At 33.8% G+C, this 25,198-nt stretch overlaps 1 protein-coding gene across 5 annotated transcripts in view; it reads right to left on the reverse strand.

Annotated features, from left to right (window-relative positions):
- LOC118745543 (transcriptional activator protein Pur-beta-A-like) overlaps window positions 1-25,198 on the reverse strand; it is a 180,909-nt gene that overhangs the window by 15,795 nt on the left and 139,916 nt on the right. Inside the window, exons 5-6 of one of the 5 annotated variants that reach the window (XR_004993639.1) lie at window positions 10,710-10,810; window positions 10,228-10,646 (exon numbers count right to left, since the gene is read on the reverse strand). The exons of 2 other annotated variants lie outside the window; for them this stretch is intronic. Coding sequence is in view for 2 of the 3 variants with exons in the window: in XM_036479003.1 (XP_036334896.1) it covers window positions 10,770-10,810 (41 nt within the window). In the remaining variant the exon portion in view is untranslated. Of the gene's footprint in view, window positions 1-10,226; window positions 10,811-25,198 lie in introns of those variants that run through there. 2 more of the 5 variants (XM_036479003.1, XM_036478999.1) reach the window with 2 other exon arrangements.

A 25,198-nucleotide genomic window follows, 5' to 3' on the forward strand; every position in this document is an offset into this window, starting at 1 on the left:
AATATTAACAAATAATAACATAAAAACAGATTTAATTTTTATTAATCAGTAACCAGTGTCCGGACCTTGCTCCGATCGGAGTAGATTTACTCCGATTTCTTTTTAAATTTAAAATCTACTCCCTACTCCGCTTGACCTAAAATATGTCCGGGCTTTTTTACATTTTTCCATTCACATTGAGAATATATTACAAAATAATATGGTAACTTTCTAAATTTTTGATCAATAACTTCTGTGGCAACCACCACCTTATGCTGGCGTTACGGCGCGTTTACAGTAGGCACTGCTGTCAAGACAATAAAGAAATTAGTTGTCAAAAACGCTGATAATTGTCTCCGTTGCGTAGGCGTCCTGACAATAGTTATTGCGCGCGAGCTATGTAAGCTAAAAACTAAAAAAAATAATAAAGAAGAGTCAAAGTTACATACGCATCAGCGTCTCTTGTGTTATTTTAGCTTTTTTGTTATGAATTTCTCTTATTTCTTGCACAAGACGTCAAAATTATTGTCTGCATACGTCAAATCATTGTCGGATTTACTATCTTGAAAATAATCAAGACAGTGATTGAGATAATTGGAAAAGTATGTATCGATTAGTGAAAAACTGTGCACGTATTGCTATTGTCATGACAGTATTGTCCGGTGTAAACCCTAAGTGAGCTATTTTAACGCTGCTGCTGCCGAAAGAAAATTTTCAGTAATTAATCTTATTAAAATAAATACAGGAAGCTTAATGTCGAAACAGTTGAAAGTTTAATGCTCACAAGAACCTTATTAAGAAAAGGTCAGAAGTTTATACGCCGTCCGATGATTTACTTTTTTTTTTTAAACATCATAATTTGTTCTGGTGGAAAGTTTGTTTTGAATACTATTTAGAGCAGTGCTGCTCAAGATTTTTATATCAAGTGAAATCACAACACATCTACAAAATTTATGTGTACACTGAGATTTTCTCTTTTTAAATATTTATATTAAGCAAAAAAGTACAAGTTTATTTTTATTGTACGATTAGTGAGTGAAAATTGTTAGCAATGTGAGTATTTACATATATGTGGAATAATACAGTGCGTTAAGAAATGATAGCGACCTAGTGGCTGAAAAGTTCCAAAATTTAGTGGGAGAAATCCTTGCACATATTTACATCATATTGCAAGCTTAAATTTTACATTTTCCTTGGGACACTCCTCGCTTATAAAGGTACCACATTAAAGCGTTAATAAATGATAGCACCATTGAAGCAAGGGTTTGGAGTTTCTCCAACCTTAATTTATAATTTTATTTTTTTGTTTTGCGCGAAGTTTGCGGCCATTTAGTGATATTTTACCTCAAAGTCGCGAAATTTCTTTTTTCTGCAATCCGACCTTATAAAAATGTCTGCATTCCGATCAACTATACGCGATGTAATGCTCCCAGGAATTTATATTAAATTTAGATTGGAAATCAATCATTTTCTATATCCCCTGTGGAGTTTTCCAAAAAGTTTTGGTGGCAAGTTACAAAAATGTATGTTGCAAGTAATATTCCAACAAACTGCGCTTTGCACTGAGCATTTTTGCAAAAACGATCTTCAACACTTTAATGAACGCCATGTACACGATAACTCGAGCAAAAATTGAGATATCTCAACGAAATTTCGTATATAGGTTTCCGTTTAACCAAGGTAGGTTGGTATTGAAAATGGGCGAAATCGGACTGTAACCACGCCCACTTCCCATATAACGGTAATTTTCGGAAATACGAAAACTGCGATATTTTAGTAACTACTGGAGATTATTCACTCAAAATTGATATTTACAATAAGTTTTAGACGAGAAATAAGATGACTATAATTTTTTGGAAAGTAGGCGTAGCCACGCCCACTTATGGTTACATGTGTATATATTGCTAACCGCTGCACCAATTTCTTCCAAACTTGGCACAGTTGTTGGCCAAGCACATGTACAAGCACAGCATACCAAATGGCCGAAAATTTTTAAAATCGGACAATAACCATGCCCACATCCCATATAACGGTAATTTAGAGAAATACAAAATCGTCGATAAATCAGTAAATATTAAAGCAAATTTACTCAAAATTGATGCTTGCAACAATTCTTAACCAAGAAATACGTATGTGATAAAATTTTGGAAAATGGGCGTGGCACCGCCCACTTATGATCACATATACATATGTATCTCGGTAACCGTTCTACCAATTTGTACCAAACTCGGTATGGTTATTGTGCTTGCCACATAAAAGCAAAACCTTGAAAATTATTGAAATCGGACTAAAATTGAGGCCGCTTTTCATATAACGGTAAATTTCAGAGCTGCTTGAAACTTAAAAATTTCGAAATTTAAGGACTCTAATTTACTCAAAATTGATACGCCCCGGCTTACCATGTAGCGGTAGCTTTCGGAAAGGAGAAAGTCATATATTAAATATTTGCGCCGGGTATTTAGTGTTCGGCTCCGCCCGAACTTAGACTTTCTTACATGTTTTTAATAAATTTCGTGTTCACTTTCAGTATATACGAACATTAAGTCAATTTATAATATAAATTTTTTTCAGTGTTGACATATTTTTTATTATTTTTTCATTCTATATTTATTCGTGTAAATTTGTACATTTTACTGGAGTGCCTGACCTTCATATGGGAGGGTGTTTGCTTTGCCCTTCCACATGAAACTCAGGCACTTTCATAAGAATTGTGTATAGTTATATGCCAGGGCATACGGGAGGGCGAGAAGTTATTTTTTTTTAAGTGTAAAATTGTATATGTGCCTATACTTCAGGGCAAAACAAAAACAAATGTGCTACAAGTGCTTATGGAGTGAGCAGCTCTGATTTAGAGATTAAGCTGATTTACAAGCACTCCATGCCAATGCTTTACAATTACAATGTAAATACAATGAGCCGTATGCATAAAACTTAAGTAAAGGCGTTTCTTAAAATTAGTGAAAGGTATGAAATTTTAATAAAAGGCAATTTCTTAGTTTTTATGGATACGGCCCAACAATGTGATGAATGGAAAAACTACTCGCAATATATACATTAAGAAATTGTATGTTTCTTACAATTTTATATAAACTATAAACGTGTTAGGGCCGTTAACTTATATATTAACGATTTAACTATACTTTAAAATTTGTTTTTGTTATTTATGGCCTTATAACAATTATGTTCAACAATTTTTATTGAGCTTAACAAAAACCAACAACCACATGATAAAGTTTAAATAGCACTGGAATAGCTGCGCTTGATTGTAGTTGGCTTCACAAGTGAAAAAGTAGAAAAAAGCAATAAGAATTAAAGCGATCTTAGCACAGTGCGTAGGCAACTGGCTGAGTCAGCTGGGGTCGTTGGATCGAATCCCACTGAAAGAAGTCTGATCAGGAAATGTGGTTATTTCCGAAGTAGCTATCACTTCTACCATTTTTTTTTTCAAATTGTTGTTGCTTTTCCACAATAGTTTTTCATTAAAAACGGCCTTAAGCGAAATAAAAATTGTTGGATACTTCAAAATATATAATTTTACGGCCCTTAAAATGTTTAAGGTGTTAAAGGGCCCGTAGATACGGTGACCATATGTACCTATTTTTTTTTGAAGCTGTTGCTAATTCTCATCACTTAAAAAATTTTTGGAACTAATTTTGATGGAAAAAAATGCGCGAACAAAAATTTGCCAAAAATCAGCGGTAAGTCCAAGGTACTTAAAACTCGCACTTTATTATACTAAAATTTAATGGGCTACAAAACTGCAGCTGTATTGCTTTGAACAACTCTAGAAAATCTACTAATGTTCTGCAAAGCTTGAAATTTTGATTTAGGTACATGTTTTTTTTTTTTAACTAGTAAGTTATATTATCATAAAAAATACATAATGAACGTTTTTTAAACAAGCGAAAGTAGCCAAAACTTGTGAAAATGTATTTTCCATATAATTTTTCAAGTTTTATTCTTTGTTTTGTTTTAAATAAAGCTGTATTAAAAGACGTTATGTCTTTTTATTCTAAAAACCAAATTGTATTATCGGATTTGATGCTTTAGAAATACTAGGTCTACTTCAAAAAATAGTCAAACCGTTGATTTAACAGTGTTGCCATCAACATCTCAAGCTCCACTGTCTAACTTAGTTCCTCCGAATAATTCGGAGCCCCGCACATCAGACATCATTACCAAAAAGTTGGTTGTAATTCCTCCGAGGAGATCAATCTTTGTCTCTAGATTTGCTAAAGATACTTCTTCGGATGATATAAAGTCATACATATCGACTAAAATTAGAACTAAAGATGTATTTATTCGTAAATTTAATTTTAAATACGATCGCGATATTTCATCTTTTAAAATTGATGTAGCTTCCGAAGATTTTGATTCACTACTAAATAGTTCATTTTGGCCGACCGGGGCGTTTGTTCGCGAGTTTGAGTATAAACCTAATAAAAGTAATAATAACGTAGCTAAAATTTCTAATCTTAATTCTGATTCAAAAAACTAACTCGTAAGTCTAATTTAAGTATTTACTATCAAAACGTTAGAGGTTTGAATACCAAATTAACTGACTTATATTTAAAAGGTTTTGACTGCAATTATAATATTATTTCCTTGACCGAAACATGGCTCAAACCTCATATTTTTAATTCCGAAATTCTTCCAAATGAATATCAAATATACAGGAGTGACCGCGTGGGCAGAATCGGCGGTGGTGTTCTTTTTGCGGTGCATTCATCGATACCATCCGAGGAAGTTAGTCTTCCTGTCATTGAATATACCGAATTTAAATGTATACGTGTACAGGCTGGAAAGACTTATATTTATTTAGCTCTTTGCTACATCCCTCCTAATTCTGCCGTATCGGTATATATGCAGCTAGTTTCTTTACTTGAGACCGTAAATGCAATGCTTACGGCATCCGATTCTATGATTGTTTTGGGCGATTTAAATCTGCCACATATTTCATGGAACATCATTGACACCGATGTTGTACCAGTTTCATCTAGAGATAGTTACAATGTATTTCTGGAGGAAATGGCTGAACTTTGCCTCAAACAAATAAATATATGTCCAAATAAGTTTGGAAAGGTCTTGGATCTCGTTTACGTTGATGATGTTCCGAAGGCCTCTATTAATCGGTGTGATCCCCTAGTTTTGCCGGAAGATGCATACCATCCTGCTCTTGAGTTAAGCTACGAAATCATAAATGAAATACATAATAATAAGTCAAGTTCAAGTACTAGATATGTTTTTGCGAAAGCAAATTTCAGGAAAATTAACAAAGAACTTTCAAAGTTATCTTGGCCAATATATAGAGATGACGTGGAGCGTAGCGTTGAGCACTTTAATGATACTGTTTTCAATTTGTTTCGAAAGTATGTGCCAATACGTAATATTGTTCATGAAGAACCAATACAATTATGGTTCACTAAAGAGCTTAAAAAATTGAAAAATAAAAAGTCGCACTCTTTTAAACTGTATAAAAGAACGGGCTTACACAGTGATTACCTAAGGTACTCAGTTTTGCGGCATAGCTACTTTGCATTAAATAAGAAATGTTATAATTCATATTTATGTAAAATTAAGAAGAATTTAATTAACAATCCTAAATCATTTTATGGTTTCGTAAATTCAAAGCGTAAGGCACATGGTTTTCCGTCCGCTATGCATTATCGCAACACTGTATCTAGCGACAGCCAACTCATTGCCAACATGTTTGCTCGGTTCTTTAGGTCCAATTATTCTGTAGACTTCCCTACAAGTGGAGACTATCCGTACGAGCTTTGTCCAATCAACTCTGCTTATATTCCAGTAATATCTTCCGATGAAGTTTTACACTCTTTAAAAACCTTAAAAGCGTCATTTAGGCCTGGACCTGATCATATTCCGACCTGTTTTCTTAAAAACTGCGCTGAGAACATCTGCGAGCCTTTAACAACTCTATTCAATTTGTCACTTAAACATGGCGTTTTTCCGTCAGCCTGGAAGGAGTCTTTCATAATACCACTTCACAAAAACGGCAGCAGGTCGTCTATAGAAAACTATCGAGGCATAGCGAAACTCTCCGCTATCCCCAAATTATTCGAAGCAATTATTGTTAACCAGCTGACATATTCTATATCTTCTTCAATTACACAATCTCAACACGGGTTTTCTAAAGGAAAATCTACTATTACTAATTTATTGGAGTTTACAACTCATGTCTCAAACGGTTTTAGAGAAAATGCTCATACCGACGTAATTTACACCGATTTCAGTAAAGCTTTTGACAAAGTATGTCACTCGTTACTCATCCGTAAACTCGACCTAATCGGCTTTCAGCCCAGTCTTCTTCAATGGATCTCATCTTACCTCTCTGATAGAACACAAAGAGTTATTGTTAATAATTGTTCTTCCAACATCATTAAAGTTTCTTCAGGAGTTCCTCAGGGAAGCCACCTTGGTCCGATTCTGTTCCTGATATTCATTAATGATATTTCTTCTATAATAAAACATTCAAAAATTTTAATGTATGCCGATGATGTGAAACTTTTTAAAACATTGTCCTCTATCGAAGAAAGGTCTTTGTTACAAGCGGATCTGAACAACGTGGTTAGTTGGTGTAATACAAACTATATGCCACTAAACCTTCAAAAATGTAAAGTTATGTGTTTCTCTCGGAGGGCTGTACAACCAGCTGTTTATTCAATATCAAATTATAATCTGGAGCAGGTATCCAATTTTGTCGACCTTGGTATCACAATGGATTCCAAACTCAATTTCAACCATCATATTAATGTTACAGTCAATAAAGCCAAAGGCGTTTTTGCATTTGTAAGGCGTTGGTCAAAAGAGTTTAAAGATCCTTATGTTACAAAAGCTCTTTTTACCAGTTTAGTTAGACCTATACTAGAATACGGATCTATTGTTTGGAATCCCCGCTACCAAGTTCATTCAGAAAGGATTGAATCAATTCAAAAACAATTCTTGCTTTTTGCATTGCGTAATTTTAACTGGGATTCAGATTACAATCTCCCCCCTTACACAAGTCGTCTAAAGCTCATAAATTTGCCTACACTCGCAAGTCGTAGAGAAATGCTGGGTATAATATTTATCGTAAAATTAATGACAGGCTTGATTAATAGCCCGGCCCTCCTGGCTGAGGTAAATTTTAATGTTCCTTCTCGAGTGTCAAGACACTTTCGACCTCTATTTTTAAAGCCATGCAAAACTAATTTTGAACTAAACGAATCATTCCGTGGTTTATGTCAAGATTTTAACTCTCATTCCAGCACGTTTGACGTATCGGACTCGATTTTTACTATAAAGAAAACTATTATTTCCACTCTCAATAATTGAAATACTATCTTTAGCATATCCAATCAGCTGATGAATTTGATTCTGTAGCTGAATAGTTTTAGATCTCGACACTTAACAAACTCCTGTTTCCACTACTCGGCACGAAAAAACTAAAAAAAAAAAAAAAAAAATATCTTCCGTACGTCATGCGGACTGCGCCCCTCGTGTCGGTTGGGCGGGAATGGAGGGTAAAAAGCCGTTGGGATTAATTAATTAATTAATTAATTAATTAAAAATCCCACTTTTTGACCACAGAAATCTGGTCACCGTACCCATAGATGATACCAGCATGATGGCACCATCAAGTATTGGTGCCAGCCGATAGAGCGTGTATGTTCTTTTGGTGTGATTGTACAAGCTGCTGGTGCGACATCAAAAACGATTTGAAAATTTTATGATTGTACCAGCATGCTGTGTCATAAATGGTGAAATTAGCTATTTTTTTTAGTAAAAAGTATCTTGGCGGAAATTTCTTGACTTGAGTCACAGTCATGTTTGTAGATGATAAAAGTTCACAATATTGCAGATGTGAATTAAAAACACCAATTTTTAGCAAAATGGTAGAAAAATTATGAAATTTCGACTCTAATTATTTCGTTCTTTTCTAGACCTTTTTGGTAAAGATATAAATATTGTACCAGCATGCTGGTATGTTATATGCTTAGAGCCACAATCTTTAGATGGTGCCGATAAGCTGGTGTCGGGTATTTCCCCTTTTAAACATAAAGGTTTTTGGTTGGATAAAATATTAGTTTTTTCCAGAGTTCATTGTTTTTCTATATCATTACTTATTGAAAATGTTTTGCGTGTATATTTTTATATATGCACCCACGCGCGAGTTGTTCGGACGTGTTTTATCTGCATTCCTACTTCTCTCTATAATTAATAATTTATTAAATATTAGTGAGAATGTGACTTTTTTCTCAAGTGCCTTTTGAAGTAGTGGATTATTACCTACTTATAATTTTGGGATAGTGTCTCTTGTTTTTGTGACTGATCGATAATTTAAATAAAATCAATACATAATTACAAAGTTTTTCACGCATATGCAAAAAACAATAATGCCTTGTGTGTGCGATCAAAAGGTTGATAGAAATCTTCCTAAAGAGCAGAAAGTGCAGTGTGCAAAGTGCAATGATCTCTTCCACGCCACTTGTGTTGGTGGCTGATGTCGAATTTTTGCAAAGTGCTGGTCAGTGTTTTTTTTGTGAAGCTTGCACTATTCTGCGTCGGACTTCCCTCCGTTCACCTCCTCCACCTATTACAAAGGAGAAAACGTCAACCGTCATCACTAGTTCTTCCTCTTCTAATTCTCCGAAGTCTGGAGATTCTACGAAGCATAGTGATAATTCTCTTATTAATGCCGTGAGCCAGCAATAAATTCTCTGTTTAATCTAATAGCATCTCTTCAAACAGAAAATGCTAGTGTGTTAAAGTCGGTGAGTGCGCTAAATGAAGTTAATAATAACCTGGTGCTGGAATCGACAAAAATAAATTCGGCCCTTCAATCCATTCAAAGTAAACTTGCCGATAAAGATAAAATTATTGCTGCGCTAACCTCTGAAGTAAAGAGTCTGCGAGTCTCTTTCAATGCTGCTTTTGATAAGCTAAGAGTAAACAGTGAAACTAATTACTCTTCGATGCCAGTTAATTCAATGTCAACTTGTGCTTCCTCTGCTCCATCTTTCGTTGACGCACTTTCCTATGCTCATATTATTTCATCAAACATGAGCACCGACTCTAATAATATTCCCACAATAACAACATTGCGTTGCCCAATGCAATCAACAGCGTCGTGCACTGTGACGTCGGCAATAACTGATGTTATCTCAGTTTTTGCTCTCCCATCTTCTGATGCTAATGCTTGTGCGCTGAAAGATAAAGCTAATGCTTGCGCTGCTTCAACTACGGCTACAGTGACTGCGGCGCCAGTATCCGAAGCTTCTGTTTCTCCTCCTTTACCTGTTTTTGGCACTGACAATGACACAGATAATGCTCAGTGGGTGAAGGTATCGAATAAACGGGCTAGAAAAAACAGCAATAAGAATGCCTGTGGTACTGCTACTACTACTACTACTACTTCTACGACTGCAGTGACTGCGGCGCCAGCATCTGACGCAGCTGCTTCCACTCATATGCCTACTGATGTGACGAATAATGTGACTGGCAATGCACGATGGGTAAAGGTGTCGCATAAACGGCATAACAATAATAATAATATTCGCATAAGAGGTACTAGTGATAATACTGATCTAATCGTCGCTGACCGCTACAAATTGCTTCATTTGGCCTCTTTTTCTCCATCCGTATCTGAGGATGACATTAAAAATTATGTAGCTAAACAAATTGATTTAGACAGAACTCTAATCTCATGCTCTAAACTAATTAAAAAAGATGTCTCAGCTCAATCCCTGAATAGGATTAATTTTAAATTAGGAGTCCCTGAGTCCTGTTATGAAAAATTACTATGCCCGGATATCTGGCCAACAAATGTTACCGTTAAGCCTTTTCTGAATTTTCGGAAGGGTCGACGAAAGCTATTACGGACGTAGCAAGTAGTACCCGACTGCACATACAAAGTAATAGAGAGCTGAAAATTTACTTTCAGAATTTATCTGGTATGAGAACCAAGTCTGAAATGGTGCACAACTTTAGTGAGCAAATGAATTACGACATCTTTGTTTTCGTCGAAACATGGTTGAATGAGAATTTTTTTGACGGTGAATTCTTCAACTCAAATCTGTTCAATGTATTTCGTAAAGATCGTGATGCTGAAAAAACTGGCTGCCTTCGAGGAGGTGGTGTTCTTATTGCCATTAAGCGTCAACTGCAAGTGTCTTTGGTCACACTTTCGAATGGTGATTCTTTACTGGATCAGCTTTGTGTTTGTGTTAACGGTTCCACACCGCAAGACTCTTTGTATTTTCTTGCGTCGTACGTGCCCCCGGGCAGCTCTTTCGAATTATACAAGGCCCACGCAGATAACATTGCTTCATTAGTCTTAAACAACGTTAAGGAGCATCACCTCTGCGTGCTCGGCGATTTTAACCTACCTAATATTAATTGGTCAACTAGCATTTCTAATAATTACGGTCTCACGCCAAATAATGTCAACTCAAGTCAAGAATTGTATTTCATCGATAATGTACTTAGTCTTAACTTAATTCAAATTAATAATTATTTTAATTCTCTAAATAGGCTACTGGATCTTATATTTATAAGTGACAATTTTTGTTGTGAAGTTAGTGAGTGCCTGAATCCAGTTACTTCTAAGGACAGACATCATCTACCACTTGTTGTCGAGTTTAGATTTTATCATTTTCCTCCGGTTACTACTGTGAGTAGACCAATCTTTAATTATTCTTCGTGTGACTTTGTAAGTCTTAATGATATTTTACTTGAAATAAATTGGGAGGAGCTACTTGGTGGGCTTGATACATCTGTCAGCTTTTCCGCTTTCAAGTCGATCGTATACACCCAATGTTTAGATAGGATCCCCCTGCGGGTAAAAAGAGCCTATAAATTACCTTGGTACACTAATGAATTAAATAAACTCAAGAATCTTAAAAACAAATTCTTAAAAAAATTTCATAAGAGTAAGAATAACTTCTTCTTCAGTAAATATAAGCTATACTTAAAGGATTTTAATATTTTGAATAAAACTCTTTATTCCGAGTATATGCGCAAAATAGAGGGGAACATTAAATCGAATCCCAAAAGTTTTTGGAAATATCTTAAGGACAAAAAGTGTTCCGCTAGTGTGCCTACCGGAGTTTTCCTTGATGATTACTCGGCGAAAACTCCGGATGAGGCAGCTAACTTATTTGCCGATTTTTTTAAATCGAATTTTTCTGTGGACGATAGTAGTCTGCCGCTTGATTTATCGAATAGTCTGATCTCTGCCTTAAATTTCGGAGCTCTACATCTTTCTACTGAGGATATTATTAGAGCTGTTAACGTTCTCAAATCTTCTTCTCAAACAGATTTAGACGGATTTTCCCCCATCTTATTCAAAAACTGTCCGGCCCTGGTTTTTCCTCTTCAACTTATTTTCAACAAATCACTCTCGTCTGGGATTGGAAGGTTACGTCTATTACGCCTGTCTTCAAAAATGGCAACAAAAATGATGTGCGTAACTACAGGCCCATTTCCAAACTGACCACTGTCTCCAAAATTTTTGAACACGCAGTCAATGCTAAGTTGAGCTTTGCGGTTAAGTCCCTTATTTCTCCCTATCAGCATGGTTTCGTTGCGGAGAGGTCGACGATTTCTAACCTTGCTGTCTTCAGTGAGTATTGCATTGAGTCCTTTTCGGCTGGCTCGCAGGTTGATTGTATCTATACTGACTTTTCAAAAGCCTTTGATAGGGTCTCTCATCGAGTCTTAATTTATAAACTGGGATGCCTTGGTTTTCATTCTTCCTTTCTGTCATGGTTAAGTTCATATTTATCCAGCAGGCGGAGTGTTGTCACTGTGGATGGGGTATCCTCTATTCCCTTTATTGCCTCTTCAGGGGTACCACAGGGGAGTATACTAGGTCCATTATTATTTAATCTTTTTATTAATGACATCAGTAATTGCTTTACATTTGCTAAATGTCTCCTGTACGCTGATGACCTAAAATTGTTCTCAATTATTAAGACGCCTGATGATGCAATGAAATTACAAGATGACATTTCCAAGTTACATCTGTGGTGTCATAAGTCTCATCTGTCCTTAAATGCATCTAAATGCTTTCACGTGACCTATTCTAAGTCATCTAATATTCTTCGCTCAAAATACAGTATATCAAATTGTGAACTTCAATGTCTTAGTGAGATTAAGGACCTTGGGGTTATATTTGATAGCAAGTTTTCTTTCAACAGTCATATTAGCCACGTAACCTCTAAATCGTACTCAATGCTGGGTTTTGTTAGGCGCAATACCGCAAAATTTTGTGACCCATATACTTTTAAAGTTCTCTATACTTCTTTTGTCAGGTCTCACTTAGAATATGCTGTCTTTATTTGGCGACCTAGTACTATGACAGCTATAAATAGACTGGAGAGAGTACAAAAACGCTTTCTTAAGTATGCTCTTTGGTCGTTAAATTTTGTGGAGCCCATACCACCTTATGCGGCTCGTCTTATGCTGATAAATCTCAAATCTTTGGAGAGTCGAAGATCTATACTCTCTTTGTCCTTTTCCTTCAAAATTATCAAGGGCCTAATTGACTGTCCATACTTATTAGAAAGGATTCGGTTTAATGTTCCTCAACGGCATCTTCGCAATGTGTGTCCGTTCTATGGGGTTAATACGAAAACGCAATACGCTTGTAATGCTCCTGTTAATCGTGCTTTACGAGAGTTTAATTCACTAAGTGATGCTATCACCTTGGATTTTTCGATGCAAAGTGATGCTTTTTTCTCGATGCTTAATTCTGCCTTATAAGTGGTTTGATTTATGCACAAAATTAGTTTGTAATCTATAAATTAGTTAAGTACATAGTCTGTAAGGATTGTATTCCAAAGACTTATAATTAAATAAATAAATAAATAAATAAATAAATAAATATGTACTAGCAGAGAACCTGACGTCGTTCGGGGTAAACAAATCAAAATATAAAACAGTAGTACAAATATTCAGTTCAGCATAAATTAAAGGAGACAAACTATTTTCTTTCTCTTTAAATTAAGGCATCCTTATGTACCAAACTTTTAGCTTTATCGTGCTTCAACTACTATATATGTATTTGTCATCATTTTCTGTACTACAAATCTTGTTTCATTATTAATATTAAATAGGTGGATTAAGGTAACGATAGAATTTTTTAATTAAAATTAGTCTACTACGGTACATTCCGTTTAGCTGCATATTCGCTTAGCTGTTTTAGCATAGCTGCAATTTTCCGGTAGAATGCTTATTTCGGAAGGAGATTTATTAATTATGAATGAACATTTTTCGTTTAACAGCATCGCGGGATCAAAAAAACGATTTAATCTTTCCGTTTCGAAATGGTCTAAAGACTGTAAGACCCAGTTTTAAGTTTTAAATATCCGAGTGATATAATTGATGAATACAAATGTATTCCCCTTTTACAAACTCATTTATATATACTTTACTCTAAACAATTCCCATATATATGATTGCATTCCAAATTTCAAGTTCATGTGAATTATAGTTCCCAATTTATAGATGATTAAAAACGCCACTCCTATGCTCCACGTTCCATTTTACAAACCCATGTATTCAAACCTTAAATTTACACTATAAGCACCTACCATGGATATGTATTAATACCAAAGTTCATATTCTTGTGAATTATGGTTCCGAAGTTGTAGCTGATACAAAATTTAACGTCTGTGGGATGTGCCTGGCCCCTTTCAAAAACTCATTTATATATACCTTACTATAAGCACCTACCGTAGATACATCTGCATACTAAATTTCAAAAAATAAAACTAAAAAAAAAATGATAAAAATGTCCACTTTATAAACTTATTTATACATACCTTATTATAAGCCCCTGCTTTAGATATGTCTGCACTCCAAATTTCAAGTTCATGTGAGTTATGGGTCCGAAGTTATAGCTGATAAAAATTTTTACGAATATGGGATGTGACACACCCCTTTTTACAAACTCATGTATATATACCTTACTATAAACCCCTGCTGTAGATATCTCTGCACTCCAAATTTCAAGTTTATGTGACTTATGGTTCCGAAGTTATACTTGGTAAAATAGCCTATGGGATGTGCCGTGCCTCCTATTATAAACTCATTTATATATACCTTACTAAAAGCGCTTACTAAAGATATGCCCGCATACCAAATTTCAAGTTCTGGGGCCTTATGTTTCCAAAGTTATAGATGTAAAAAAGTCCACGCCTATGGGATGTGCCACGCCCCTTTTTATAAACTCATTTATATATAGCCTACTATAAGCACCTACCGTAGATATGTCAGCATACCAAATTTCAATTTCATGTAACTTATGGTTTTGAAGTTAAAGCTGATAAAAATATCCACGCCTAGGGGATGTGCCACGCCCTAATTTGCAAACTCATTTATATATACCTTACTATAAGCACCTACCATAAATATGTCTGCATACCAAATTTCAAGTTCATTTGATTTATGGTTCCGAAGTTATAGCTGATAAAAAATTCCACGCCTACGGGAGGTGCCACGCCCAGGTGTCATGGCAATACTCTGTCAAAATTTCATATGATTCTGTCCATCCGTTTAGGCTGCAACCTGGCACATACATACATACATATGTACATACATACATACTTCTTCAAATATATATTAGATATCTATCATTATCCCAGTGTATGAGAATTTTAGGAATATCTCGTCCACAATGCCACCTATCGTGTACATTTTTAGTCCCAATATTTATTTTCAATTGGCTAACATATGTTCAAAATATGAGCCAAATCGGCAAGTAAATGCAATTTTTATGAATATCCTGACCCCAGCGCCATCTAGTGGCAAAATTTTTAGTCGGAATATTTCCCTTCAAGGTGCTGACATATGTTCCAAATATGAACGAAATAGGCCCAGCCGTTTGGTAGTTTAGTGACATACAATATACGGAAAACTCTATGAAATTGTGAAATCGTAACGTCTCAGCATTCTTCATTTTTCGGCAACAGCAACAAAAAGTTTCAAATTTTTTTAAATCGAAAAACCTTTTACACTGAAGGACCAAAATAGGACTTTTTACAGGATTGAAATCGGTTCAGCCGTTTGGTCAGGCATCGCCGCCATACGAAAAACATTTCATTTTTGGCCGAGCTTTTCCTCCGATTTGTGGCGTCGCCTTGATGTTGTCATACAAAGGGGAGGGACCTAAAGTTTTACGCCGATTGCGAATGGCGATTGTATTTTTATTTTTCATGGCAGAAATACACTCGGAGGTTTGCCATTGTCTGCCGAGGGGCGACCGCTGTTAAGAAAAAACCTTTTTTCTAAATTTTTTGCGATGTTTCTTTGTTTATTCCTGAGTCCTAGATGTAGGCACAGGAATTGGAACAAATAACATTTATGCCGTGCATACTTCAGGAAAGCAGGACGACATAAAATAAAGTATATTTTTATGTTCAAAACTCTTGATATAATTTGTTAATGTAAATCTAAATCGTTACTACCGAATGTAGAGTATAAATGCAATAAATTATTTTTTGAAAAGGAGGGACAGCATCTCAATATTTTGTACCTTAACATACAGAGCTTAAGAAATAAGTTGAGTGATCTCACTAATTTAGTTGAAGGGAATAATAGAAGTAAAAAACTTATACATGTAATAGCTTTAAGTGAAATATGGATCTATAAAAACGAAAATTTGTATTATAATCTACCTAATTACAATGCTTACATTGCCAATCGAGAATCAAACAGGGCGGGTGGATGTTTAATATTTGTGCATGAGTGCATAAGCTCGACACTTCTATCTGCTGCTGAATTTGAAAAAAGTAGTTTTTTAACAGTCAAATTGATAAAAAACAGGGATTTGTATAAGCTGTGTTTATAAAAACTGTTCTTCGCACGTTGGTTCCTTCATAAAAGCCTTGGGAAGTTTTAAGGTACAAAAGCCCAATTATTATGGGTGACTTCAATATTAACCTGCTGAATATTAATAACGATTACACTAATTATCTGATAACAGTCAGCGGCGCTGGGTTCTTCTGTCTGAATAGTTTAAATGAAAAAATTTACACCAGAAAAGGGAATAAAACTGCCTCCATAATCGATCATATTATAACTGACAAGGTTAACTTTGATTATATTTTTGCTTTAGAAGTTAACCCAATATCAGATCATAGGTAAGTCTCCTTAGCAATTAACCTGAAAACGAAGTTTTCTGTTAATAAAAATAGCAATTTAATTGATAACTTTGATTACCGCTCCTTTGAAGATGAAGGAATGTTAAATCAAATTGTGCGTAAGCCAACATTTCACACTTTCCACACAACTCTATGTGAAAGTATAAAAAAATGCACAAAAGGTATACATATATCAAAAAAGCATATTCAACCGTGGACGGATAATGAATTAATTGAGATTATAAAAAGAAGAAATAAAATCCTCAAATTGAAAATAGAATATAAAAATAATAAAAATTATGAAATAGAGTTTAGAAAATACAAAATCAAGGCAAGGAATAGGGTAAATTATTTTAAAAAACATTACTATGGAAAACAAATTGAGGAAAATATTGAGTCTAGCAGTAAAACATGGTCTATCCTGAAGGAATTGGTTTACGGGAAAAAAGCAGGAAAACCAAATGAAATCAGTCAAATCAAATACAAAAACGAGACTTTTACAACCTCTAAAGAAATCGCAAATTCATTCAACGAGTATTTTATAAATGCAGTAAAAATCCCTGACACTGTTGATTATAATGATGAACCCGTACACGGAATCACGATACCGTTTTCGATGGATGAATGTGATACACTCGAAGTTTTAATGTCAATAAATATGTTAAATATAATCTAAAACAGCGAATGGGCCAGACCAAATATCTGGGCGTTTCGTTAAGAAACACAAGGTTTTCCTAGCAGAACCTTTAGCACATTTCATAAATAAGTGTCTTAGAGAGGGCCAGTATCCACAAGAATTGAAAATAGGATGCGTGATACCGATCCATAAAGAGGGAAGTAGGGAAATCTGCTCTAACTATCGCCCAATAACCAAACTGAGTACAATCGACAAAATTTTTGAAAGCATCATTCTCAACCGCCTGAAAGTTTTTTAAAAGATAATCAAATAACACATAGAAATCAGTTTGGCTTTATCAAGAATTCTAATACTCTGGCAGCGTGTCTGTCCTGTACTGAATTTGTCTAAGTAAATTTAGATAAAAAGAAATATGTGGCGATAGATTTGTCAAAGGCATTCGATTCAGTGAACTTAGAAATAATGATTAGAAAACTGGCTGAACTAGGAATACGCGGTAATAATTTAATTTAAAACTATTTGAAAGCTTCTTATTAAATAGGGTGCAATATGTTCAAGTAAATGGGACAAAAAGCTCCACGCAGAAAATAAAATAGGAGTCCTACAGGGCTCAAAGCTAGCAGCAACCCTTTTTACCTCCCTTTTATTAGCTCGGGATGTAACTATGTAATATTGATGCGACTAAAAGATGCAGCGATTTCTATTCTCAAGTTACATATCAGATGACAGTACGAATGGAAATTATAATAGCGAGGTTTTAGTTTTTTAAACTATAATTTTATTTACCTTCCTTTTATTAGTTCGGGGTAACTATGTAATATTGATGCGCCTAAAAGATGCAGCGATTTCTATTCTCAAGTTACATACCTGATGACAGTAAGAATGGCAATTATAATAGGGCGGTTTTAGATTTTTAAACTATAATTTTATTTAATCTACATAAATAATTTATTAAAGCTAGACCTAAAACGAACCCCACAATTCTATGCCGATGATGGACTTATTATGTATGCAACTGATACAATAGAAGAGCTTACATCAAACATAAGGTCAGACTTGTGTAAAATCTACGACTGGCTTGATAAGAATTGCTTAAACATCAACCTGACTAAAACAAATTTCCTGATATTTAATAACAACAAGCCAATACCAGACATGGATGACTTCGCAGGGATTGTTCTTAATAATGTTTTAATAAAAAGAGTTGATACTTTAAAATATCTGGGAGTTTAGATAGATTACAACATAAGGAATGAGCATCTCAAAAACTTAAAACTAAAGCTAATTCCGCTCAGTTATGCTATTCACAGATATAAAAACAGTATTCCCAGAAAGCATCTATGGCTACTGTACGAGGCTTTGTTTATGTCGCAAATAAATTATGTAAACCCAATTTGGAATCGATGTTCCGCACAAAGAATGAACGAATTACAGGGGCTTCAGAATAAAATGACTAAAAACATTATACTTCTTCCTAAGCACACCCCGTCCAGAAGCCTATATACTTGCAGACTGGATGTTAATCGTTTTTGTATTTTGCAAACACTTATCACTGTATATAAAATTAAAAATAACCTAATCAAACACAATATTGATATTGATTACACAGAAATTCCCGTATATAATTTTCGGAAAGAACGTGACATGAGGACCAAGTTTTTTAGAACTGAAGAAGTACTAAATCAATTAGGAACTACGGCGTTAAAACTTTTAATAAACTGCCAGAACAAATACGAGGCGCTAACAATTTACTACAATTTAAAAGACTAATTAAAGAGTTCCTGCTACAAAACCCTGTTTTCGACTGGCAATAAAGAAAAATTTTCGTAGAGTAGAATATTTTAGTAGAATTTTCCTCAAATAGACTTATCTCCTACACTATTGTATGTAATCAGTTTTCGCATTTTATTGAATAATTTTTTTTTCTTTTCCCCACTGCTACGCGCACGTTAGCAGTAAGCAAAATTAGAAGTAAATTATGCTATTTTCTCGCACAAAATGTATTATTTTTTGGAAAATGGCTTTATTGAAAGCATAAAAAAAAAAAGGAAAATATAGTCCAGTATAGTAGGTAACCTTAAAGACCACATATTTCGGTTTATAGATTTGACATCAACGTTTACTATCCAAAATTTAATATTTTAAAGTTTCTTTGAACCTTGATCATTCTTAAAACACTTTAGTTTAATTTTTAGCTTTTTGACTAACACTGAACTTGCATTTTGTTACTAGAATTTAATGGGCTGCAAAACTGCATACTCAAAAATTCTAAAAAATCTGATTAAAAAGTTGAAAATTTGCTGAATTTTTGCGAGTTTCGCACAAAGTTTAGGAATTATACTTTTATGTTGTTTGTTGTAGAATGAACCATATTTTTATACAAAATTGGCGGAAAAATATTGGAATAAAATTTTTTGCATATATTGTGAAAAATTTGTTGTGCCAATACTTTATTCCGGCAGTGTATGAAATTTGAGCTTGGTTTTTAAAAAATTTAGAGGACAAAAACAAACACAAATCGATGTAATAGTTTTCCAAATATCTCGAGAACGAGGCGATTAAAATATTAAAAAACATCACACATACACACATCAGAATTCTCAATGTAAAGAAATATTAAAAAAAAAATTATTTTTTGGAAATATGCCATCTCAAAACAATAAAAAAATCACAATAGTAGCTCTAAGTATTGCGCAATTTTTAAGTATAGTATTATGGGGTGCACTCTACAATAATTTGAGTTATAAATTTTTTTACACTGAAGTTGAGTAAAATGAGTACATAACATGAGTATGCAGTTTTTAGCCCATTAAATTTTAGTATAATAAAAGTGCAAGTTTTAAGTTACTGCAAAATTGCTTTGATTTTTAATATTTTTTATACTGACAGCTTTTGGCACTCTTTTGTTATAGAAGAAGAAAATGCACAAAGCCGGTTTCAAAGAAATTAAAAAAAAAAATAACGTTGGTTTCGCAATCGCTTAAAACCTGCACTTTATTATACTAGAATTTTATTGGGTACAAAACTGCATACTCAAAAACTCCTAAAAAAATTAAAAAAATATGTAAATTTGTTATGTACTCATTTCACTCAACTTCGGTGTAAAAAAAAAAAATCAACTTAAATTACGGTACAGTGCACCCCATAATACCATACTTAGATATTGCGCAATACTCAGAGCTACCATTGTAATTTTTTTAAATTTTTTTTAGATTGCATATTTTCAAAATCTATTTTTTTTATCGAAAAATGTGTGTGTGAAAAATTTATCAAGAACATTTTTTTTTAATATTTCTTTTCATAGAGAATTTTGATGTGTTTATGCAGCGTTGCCGAAAGGTTTCGCTGGATAATCGTCACTTTACCCTAAAAAAATCGTCATTTCGGCCAAAAAATCGTCAAATTTTTGGTTATTGTATTTTTTTTAACAAAATAAAAACTACAAAGGAATTGCATACAATTAGTCGTATACATAAAAACTAAGCAATTGCGTTTTCTTAAAATTGCATACCTTTAACTTCAATTTATTTTAACAAATTGAGTAAGAGGTCTGACATTTTAAGAAAAAGCATTTGCTTAGGTTATATGCATACGGCGCAATAAATATGACCACAAATTACAAAACCAAATAGAACCCACATTGCGTATGGGTTAATAAAAGTGGATTTGCAATTGTTAACGACGATTCAAAATTACAATTTAAAACACAACTGCTTTTAAATAGTTGAACTCCACTGGTTTGAAGTTTTTGAAGATTTTGATCCAGTTTCAAAGTAGGGGTCTTCACACCGAGCTTGGTACTCGGTGTTCGGTGATTTTTCCCAATGTATTATGTTTGTGTAAATTTATTTTATTATCGGTGTACCGAATTATCGTGAAGGAAGGTTGATAATTTATCTGGTAGTTGATAAACTGCAATCAGCTGTTCGATATTTATTCAATTTTAAATCCGCCTGCTGCCGAAAGTCATAACGCATATGAGATATGAGTAAGTGAATTTCTTTAAATTTTCGGTTACGATTAATTTTTTTAGGAAAAAAGCTACGAATCCGCTCTTGATAAACATAGTTACCAGACTAACAAAAGAAAACTGAAAATGATGTTCACAGTTGATACATTACTGAGTGTCAACCAGCAATTTACCAAAACTACGAAAATGGATGTGAAGACCCTTAGTGTAACATTAGCATATACTAACTGATAGATAATTTTGACTGAACAAATTCCCTCTCCTACTTTTCTGTCACTTTCAAATCAGTGTCAGTAGTGCAAATTAACTATTTGGTTACAATTCTAGAACAAATTTAATATAACTGAAAGCACGGTTGTAGAATAAAACTAGATAAATGCATGGTTGTATTTTGGATTACGTTTTCCTGTAACAAATTTTTTACATACATATGTACATATGTAATTTAGTGGAAAAACTAAAATAGAAATCGTCATTACGGGGAAAAATCATCAAATCGTCATTGAGCTAAAAAAAACGTCAAAACGAAACGACGAAATCGTCAATTCGGCAACGGTGTGTATGTGTGATTTTTTTTTCAAATTTTTTCCTCGCCCCGTTGTCACAATATTTGGAAAACTATTAAATCGATTTGTTTTGGTTTTTGTGCTGTAAAGTTTTTAAAAATGTATCAATCAAGCTCAGATTTCATATTTATTTATTACTTATGTTTATGCATCAAACCTAAAAATTTTAAACAAATCAAACACATGAAATGTGAACCCCGTCCGTTTTGGTATGGAACGCCCCATATACAAAATGTATAATTTATTTTTTTTTTGCCAATACGCATAAATTTTGATCATGTGACCACGTGAGAAGCAAAGAGTGAAGAATTCCAGCCCCTTAAAAAAAAAATTGGTTTGTCAGCACTGCGCCGGTCAGCCGCTCGCCTCTCATTGCGTGGTCTCGGCCTGATAACTCGGGGTGATAACGCAAAATTTGGTTTATTTCACTTTTAAATGGGAAATAATACCAAAATCTGAGTTTTGCTTTATTTCCAACAAAGATTGGAAATAAAACAAATTTTGCCTTATTTCCCATTGCTTATTTATACTATTTGTAACAGTTCCCAATTGAATATGAAAGAACACAAATTTGGTTTATTTCAGCTGTGTAAGCAAACGTCAAGCTGCGAGGTTCAATTTATATTGTGCTCTGATTTGTCTTTCTATTTGCAAAGTTTATTGTCCAAATTATGACTTAAAGTTAAAGCGCCTACAAGCATCTTAGTGTGAAAATAATCGAAGCTAAGTAAAAGTTTTCTGTTTTATATTAAATTTAATAAAATTTCACTAGCATACATCTAATCTTGCCGAGTCATTCATTGTTGTTGTAATTCCTTTTGTAGTTACCTAAAATCGTTTTTATTTTTGCACATTTCTTTTGCTCTTTCGTTTACGTCTTTTAGTAATTCTTGTCACAGCTGATTGCTTTGCGTTTATTAAGTGTCATAATACAATGATGTGTGATCCTATTAACTGCCAATTGAAAAGCGATTCTGAACGCTACTTATCGCGCTGGCTCTGTGATGATATTTTCCATCTAAAATGTACTGGTTTGACAGGAAGAATTCTGGGCGCTATTAATGATGGCAAAGGTGTTCGCTGGTCTTGCTTAAATTGCAGGTCAACCGAAGTTGAAGTCCTATCAACACCCGTATCTTTCGTATCGGTACTTTACTCGTTACTTTTGATACAAGTACTTGTACCTCACAAGAATCATCGCAACAAATCTTGCAGCGTAAGGACATGTTCGTTCGTCCATATGCATACATGTACATACATATATACATATGTATACACGCAACATATTTTTATATCGATTCGAACAATTTGATGCAATCAAGCACTTCTACCCAGTGATGGAAGAGTAGGCACAATAGTGCCATTTTTGGCCCTTACATTCTCAGAGGTAATTTTGGTACAATTCATCCTGTTTTGACACAATCATAACATATAGAAGTTTAGCATAAAATGCCAATATATAACAAAAATTACATACCACATTGTAGACTAAAAAATTACAAAAAGTGAAAATTAAAAGCACTTGCAAATTAAAATAAGGGCTGTGAGAATTATTTGCAAACCGCTGAATTCTGTTGCGAATATGCAGCACGAAAAGTAAGTTTTCGGCACAAAAAGATTTTAATTCAGAATTTTTGGAAAGATTCTAAGTTCACAGTTTTATAGTTTATTAAATGAAAGTTTCAGTTTCTGCAATATCCCGATGATTTTTGATATTTTTTCTGACGGTGTCATACATTTTGATCCATTTAAACAAATTTCGAACACACTTTATATGGAAAAAATGCACAACATAGAAAACTTGGAATCTCTCTAAAAATTCTGAATTCAAAGTATTTTGTTGCGAAAACCTGCTGAGTTTTTATAGTTTTTGTACAAGGTTTGAAATGCCGATTTGTGTACATTTATTGTGTTTATTAAATTATGTATTAGACTTTTATATAAAATCAATTAAAAAATAATCAATGAAAATAATGTGCGAAACTGGTCAAAATGTCTTACTGCCATTATTTCACATATAGGTACCAGGGCTGTAAAAAATTGCAATCAAATTGGATTGCAATCGCATATTTTACGTAATATTACAATCTAGTTTAATTGCAATTAACATTGATTGCTTATATTTGGATTGCAAAAATTGAAATTTGCAACGATTTAGAAGAAATTGATTGCAATAAGTTTTTGATTGCAATCATTAATTGCATAAAAATGACTAACTGCAATCTGTCTAAATGACATTTATTTTGATGAATTATTGGAAGTACGATGGTGAGGCATACAAGCCCTCAGTGGGTTAACGGCATTACACTTAGCAGTAGGTTGTTTTGATTGTCGTCTTTAATGTTCCGCTAATCGAGAGCCTATACAATTGTGCGGCCATTCGTTTGCTCGGTTTGTCCCTTCTGTATTGTTTTTGCGCACTGCAAGTGCATTTACTTGGAATTGTCAATTGTAAATATTGTAAGGTATTATGTAATTCAGAAGTTATCCTATTTGTCTTATAAGCTAAAATTTTACAACAGTCTTCAATATTTTTTGCCGTTTTTTGAATAAAATGTTTTTCTTCAAGCAGCAAAAACTTTCTGGCTACTGTTGTCAAACTTAAACTTATAAGACAAATCTGCTAAATATTTTTCTTTCAACACAAGATTTTGTAACTATAACTTAATCATGTGACGATAACCAAATCATGTTTTGAGAGAAACATACTTACGTAACTGAACTCTTTTCTCAGTGTAAATTACTAAAACAACATGCAATTTGAAGTGCTCACAACTGGTTGTTTATATTAGGTGTGTATAGTAACAAATAGTCAGTACTGTAACCTGCAAATTTTTACTGGAAAAGTGTATAATAACCCAATAAATTTCCAATAGAGCACCGAATCGAGAGCGTAACAACACGGGAGAGGTGCAAATTCTTGCTAGTGAAATTTTTACCAGCGGAAGAAGAAGAATAAATGTCAAAAGCCGCCATTTGTTGAAATGGTTAAGCATAAACAAAAGTAAAATGAGTGGAAATCAAAATATTAATGATGTACCGGACTGTGTAAGAGTTTAAAACTGAACAGAATATCAAAACGGTGGAACAACTACTCGCTTGCAAGTTTTTACTAGTTTTGTGTTCAATAACTTTTTCTGCTAGTTTTCTCTTTTTCTCAATTTAATGTTCTATTTTGCTTTTACGCTTTCAATTTCTTTATTAAAAAAAAGCATGAATAAATTATTGCATTTTTGAGATTGCAATTAAAAAGGTTTGTTTGAATCAGTGATTTGATTGCAATCAAATGTGCTTACAATTAAATTGATTGTAGTTTCTACAATCAGAAAAATGCAATCAATTTTGATTGTAATCCTATTACTAGCACAATCATTGATTGCTAAAAAAAATTATTGCAAATTTTTACAGCTCTGATAGGTACATACATGAGTGTAAGAATGTCAGAATAGCTGTACTTCGGTGTATTTCCCTTCCGTAATTGGAATTCTGTGTAATTTTACTATGAATTTATGTATATGCCTATACGGCCTATACGGTGCCTCTGACTCGCGAGTCAACTGTGTACGTGTTCACCCGCCTTTCGACTATACACAGTTCAGTCATTCAGAGTCATACCAGAGTCATGTCGGTGTAACTAGCACATATTTATTTTTACTTAACACATCCAAACCGACTCGCGATTCAGATGCACCGTGTATGCCGCCTAAAGAATCCCTCATAAAAGTGATTTACTGTAATAATTTAGTTAATTAATAATTGTTTATTAAGAAGTAATTATTATAAAAGAAATTTAATTTTGTGGCACTTTCATATTCTTTTCGGTACAATTTTTGAAGACCATTAGGCTCATTTTGAAATTCCATCCCTGCTTGTGCCTCACAGGAATCATGCATGCATGTACGTA

The sequence above is a fragment of the Rhagoletis pomonella genome, unplaced genomic scaffold, assembly GCF_013731165.1.
Source record: "Rhagoletis pomonella isolate Grant_MI unplaced genomic scaffold, Rhpom_1.0 Rhpom_scaffold_00009, whole genome shotgun sequence".
NCBI classification, from domain to species: domain Eukaryota; kingdom Metazoa; phylum Arthropoda; class Insecta; order Diptera; family Tephritidae; genus Rhagoletis; species Rhagoletis pomonella.